Source organism: Populus alba, chromosome 9, assembly GCF_005239225.2.
Source record: "Populus alba chromosome 9, ASM523922v2, whole genome shotgun sequence".
In the NCBI taxonomy this organism is placed as follows: domain Eukaryota; kingdom Viridiplantae; phylum Streptophyta; class Magnoliopsida; order Malpighiales; family Salicaceae; genus Populus; species Populus alba.
Window position 1 is genome coordinate 7,139,216 of NC_133292.1, and position 4,859 is coordinate 7,144,074.

Below are 4,859 nucleotides of genomic sequence, written 5' to 3' on the forward strand. Positions count from 1 at the left end.
AAAAATATTTTAAAAAGCATAAACTAAACCTACTTAAAAACTTAGCCTCCGCGGACGGAAAAAAACAGAAGAAGAAGAAAGAAAGCTGAGTAGATGGCACTATTCATCCCAGTTGTCTCGAAGACTCTAATGTCCAAGTCCAAATAAAGAATTAAGCTTGTTAGTTGTCTCGAAATAATTAAATTGAATCTGAAATCCCAAAAAAGTATACAGTGTTCCTAAAAGTCTCAACGACAAGCGTCGAGGACAATAGCGTAAATCAGAATAGAAGCGTTCGGTACAACGATGGCAAGATTCTCTCAGTAGTCATCATTCGAACACGTCTCCGCTAATCTTCGGTCTGTCGCTGCCTCCTCACCATCATAAAAAAATAATAATAATAAAGAAACATCCAATAGACCGACACCTTTGTCTTTCTGTGGTATCTAACCACCGCCATTAGATTTTTACTCAAGTGTACAGCTCCTATGAACCCGACAACCTATTTTATCCTCTTTGATTAATGCTTTCAACATTCCAAGTTTCAAGCTTTTTTTATGCTTTCTCCGACTTGAAATCCAAGTTTTCCTGTTTTGACTGCAGAGAAAGTGAGGAACTTAAAAGTAAGGATCAGATTTTTTTTATTCTTTGCTCAAATAAGACTTTTAGGATAAACTGCTATCTTGTTTTCCGTCTTGACTTCAGTTATAATTAACTTTATTATTCAGTATTATTATAGCAAATATGTAAACGAAGACTTGAAAGTTTATTTCTCTTTCGGTTTTTTTTTTTTATATATATATGCAGTTTCTCTGCAGCCAAACAGGGAATTGGCCGTCTGGGTTTTTTTTAGGGTCCATTTTCTGGTGGATAGAGCTGAAGAAATGGCCTCTGCTTATGCATTTAGTTCACTATCTAAAGTTTCTCCTGTATTTTCTCTTAAAAAACGGTACTGGAATTCATGTATGAAACCTTGCTGTATGGTTTCTACCATAATTTGCAACTACCAAACGCCCAAAAAGCCCAATTTTGTTGTTGCAAAGACTACTAAAGTTAGAGAATTTAGGCTATTTAAGTCAGTGGAATTGGACCAGTACGTGACGAGTGATGATGAAGAAGAAATGGGTGAAGGGTTTTTTGAGGCAATTGAGGAACTTGAGAGAATGACAAGAGAACCTTCTGATATTCTTGAGGAAATGAATGATAGGTTGTCCGCGAGAGAGTTGCAATTAGTGCTTGTTTATTTCTCTCAAGAGGGGAGAGATTCCTGGTGTGCGCTTGAGGTGTTTGAGTGGTTGAGAAAGGAGAATAGGGTCGACAAGGAAACAATGGAGCTTATGGTTTCGATAATGTGTAGTTGGGTTAAGAAGCTAATCGAAGGGGAACAAGATGTCGGGGATGTGGTTGACTTGCTTGTGGATATGGATTGTGTGGGGTTGAAGCCGAGTTTTAGTATGATTGAGAAGGTGATATCTTTGTATTGGGATATGGGGAAGAAGGAGGGAGCGGTTTCATTTGTGAAGGAGGTTTTGAGACGAGGGATTGCATATTCGGGCGATGATGGAGAAGGACATAAAGGAGGCCCAACTGGGTATCTTACATGGAAGATGATGGTAAGCTTCTGTCATAATCAATTCTTACCACTTTGTTCAGATTATCTTTATAGAATTGGCTAGCTGCTGTTGTTTGCCTTTCCCTTTTGTGGTCATGTTTTGGACTACATAAAAGATGTAGATATACGATGGTTTTAAGTGAAAGAAGTGTTGTCCTTATCTTTATCACATTGAATTGCCAGGATATAAACCGTGGAATATACTGACCTCTTTATTGATTGCTTTTCTAGAATACAATGGTGAAATGTACTCCAGCTTGGTTGTAACTTGTTAGTCCAATTTGCTATTTATGAATGTTTGAATTTTCCTTTGTCATGTTATTGATGTTTGTAGCAACTTTCTATAGCAATGTGAATTTATATTAATGGCATGGCCGTGTTTGTGAGTAGTTTTTTCTTTGTTGTGGTACTTCAAATCTACTTTTAGATGCTTTATTGTGCAAACAAAAGTTATGCTATAAAGCTGAGAGTTAAATTATTAAGCATCAAATGTGTAGATTTAAATTGTTTATTAATGTCATGTATATTGTACTGCTTTACGAGCTATATAGAAGTTGAAGTGCTGAACTTGTGGAAAGAAGTCTTCTTTTGTTTCTCAACAATGAAGGCCAAGCTTATGAGATTATAATCACCTGCCTGCTTTTATTTATGTCTCCATGTCGCATTTACTCGTTGTTTAGGCTGATTGTCTGTCATATATGTGGGTAATTAAGCCAGTTATTGATCTTTCTATGTTTATTTTTTCCAGTATGCTATAAAAACCCATAAATTTTTATGTGAATGACAACTTGGAATCTATTTCAGGTTGATGGAAACTACAGGAATGCAGTGAAATTGGTGATTCATCTTAGAGAATCTGGATTAAAGCCTGAGATCTACGCCTACCTCATTGCAATGACAGCTGTTGTCAAAGAGCTAAATGAATTTTCTAAAGCTCTACGCAAGTTGAAAGGTTATTCGAGGTCTGGTATGGTAACTGAACTTGATGCTGAGAATGTAGATCTTGTTGAGAAATATCAGTCAGATCTTCTAGCTGATGGAGTATGCTTGTCCAGTTGGGTCATTCAGGAGGGAAGTCCTGCACTTTATGGTGTGGTTCATGAGCGACTTCTTGCCATGTATATTTGTGCTGGCCGTGGGCTTGATGCTGAAAGACAGTTATGGGAAATGAAGCTTGTTGGTAAGGAGGCTGATGGAGACCTTTATGACATTGTTTTAGCTATCTGTGCATCTCAAAAGGAGGCCAGCGCTGTAGCACGGTTGCTCACTAGAATAGAGGTTACAGGCTCTATGCGCAAGAAGAAATCATTGTCATGGTTGTTGAGAGGTTACATTAAAGGTGGACACTATGGTGAGGCTGCAGAAACACTAATTAAGATGCTTGATTTGGGTTTATCTCCAGATTATTTAGACAGGGTAGCTGTGATGCAGGGTCTGAGAAAAAGGATCCAACAATGGGGAAATGTTGAATCTTATCTTAAGCTTTGCAAGCGCCTCTCTGATGTGAATTTGATTGGACCTTCTCTTTTATATCTGTATATAAAGAAATATAAGCTTTGGATCATGAAATTGCTTTGAGTGACCCCTCGAGTGGAATGAGGCCTCAAGAAGCTTTTGAACCTGGGTTTGTGATTGTGAGAAAGCAAGGTTTATAGAGTCTAGAATTCACAACACCACCATTAATATAAATACCTTCGAATGAGAAGATTGTGTACATTGATTGGGATGGCTTCACGGAGGTGCAAGACAATGGGTAGAGAGTCTATGATGCCAACGTGGATTTTGTCTCCACTATTTTGTTCTCAAGGTCCTGTAGCTGTTTGTGCATGTGGTAGATGCTGTAAACATAATAAAGAACATTCAACACAATGTAACCAAGCTGCGTATATATCTTACAGGTATGTTCTTATAATAGGATCCCTCTCCATCACACTCTTCATTATTTTGCAAACCAATATCTCTATCTAGCATATTGCTGCACTTGTTGACAAGTACCAAGTAACACTGGTCAACCTTGATTTGAATTACGGTAGCCGTACATGAATATTGTATCATGGCAAAAATAGGATTCAGTGAAGACTGCTTGGAATGATGAAGCATGCTTTTACTTCAGTTATGTTTGGTTGCATCTTTATAAATCATCAAATGTGATCTCGGTGATGAGTTATGTTCATTGACACTAGCCTTTTCTTACTTCATAGCTGAATACCTAACTGAACATCTGGACTAGTTATTGGCTCGCATATGTAATGAAATGATCTGCAATGTTCAAAATCTGTCACTCGGAGCCAGTAAGTTTACCGAAACCGTCATGCTTCCGGTTCTGCCAAACTATTGCTGGACATGGTGGACAAGGAACAGGAACTTTATTCTCCGTGTTTGCTGTTAGATATTCTCTATGATCAGGGTTTCTTTATTAATTCTAGTTAGGCCTTGATATTATCTCACAGAACTTCTGAAAACCTAACCAAGAATAAAAAACTTGGCAATGTTAAAGCTTTGGGACCGTGAACTTGTATATCGGCAGGGAATTTATTTATATCCAGTATAGGTTGGGTTTGGATAAGCTATGCGGTGTTGAGAACCCCCTTGTGGGCCATTTGATTTGTGAAATGCACCTGGTAGTGGATCCTTCACAAGATACGGTGGCCGCATCTTTTGCTGCCCCTTCTACATGTTCGAAGGTTGTCAATTATTGCACATGGTGGCAGAACCACCCGGTGGGTGAGTGGCGAAGTTGGGATTGATTTCTATAATGAGAGCGGGAGAGAGGAGCCATATAAGGTTGTAATTTATGTTGTCTTTTTAGGTAAACTTCGTATGATTAATATTTGTTTTTCGCCATTAACGCTCATACCATTGCTTTCGTTCTTTCCTGTCGCTCTTTTGTACATGCAAATTCTTAGCTCCACTGAAAATGTGTAGCCAACCTATAACCTAAATACTAATATGTTTTGTATGATACAGTTCGCTACAAAATCTTTCAAATTATTTTTCGTGAAAATCTCATCCAAATGAATTGGATTGGATTCTTCTTGTATATACAGCATTTAATTTTTTTTAAAAAAAAAGTGAGGACATGGGGTAAATTACATTACGTGTCCCTGAAGATTTGGACATAAGTTATTTGAACCCTTGTACCATAATTTTAGGCGTGTTCCGCTCGTGATCTGTGATCACATGCTCATGCGGTCTCTCGACGACACAACTCATGTTCATCGGAATTAGACTAACGATTTTGCTTGCAGTGTAAATTTTTTAAATTTAT

The 4,859-nt window shown here is 37.8% G+C and overlaps 1 protein-coding gene across 4 annotated transcripts; it reads left to right on the forward strand.

Annotated features, from left to right (window-relative positions):
* The first annotated feature begins 318 nt into the window (after positions 1-318).
* LOC118027563 (pentatricopeptide repeat-containing protein At2g30100, chloroplastic) lies at positions 319-4,445 on the forward strand. Of its 4 annotated transcripts, XR_012170754.1 has the most exons (4): positions 320-602; positions 787-1,592; positions 2,396-3,489; positions 3,793-4,445. XR_012170754.1 is itself a non-coding variant. In XM_035030944.2 (3 exons), exons 2-3 carry the CDS (start codon positions 864-866, stop codon positions 3,167-3,169), a joined length of 1,503 nt encoding a protein of 500 aa, XP_034886835.1. In that variant the 5' UTR covers positions 319-602; positions 798-863; the 3' UTR covers positions 3,170-3,546. The 4 variants fall into 4 exon arrangements, 3 of the variants coding, with proteins under 3 accessions (XP_034886835.1, XP_073267517.1, XP_034886834.1); XM_035030944.2 differs by lacking the exon at positions 3,793-4,445 and having other exon boundaries at positions 319-602; positions 798-1,592; positions 2,396-3,546; XM_035030943.2 differs by lacking the exon at positions 3,793-4,445 and having other exon boundaries at positions 2,396-3,546.
* Positions 4,446-4,859: the final 414 nt, after the last annotated feature.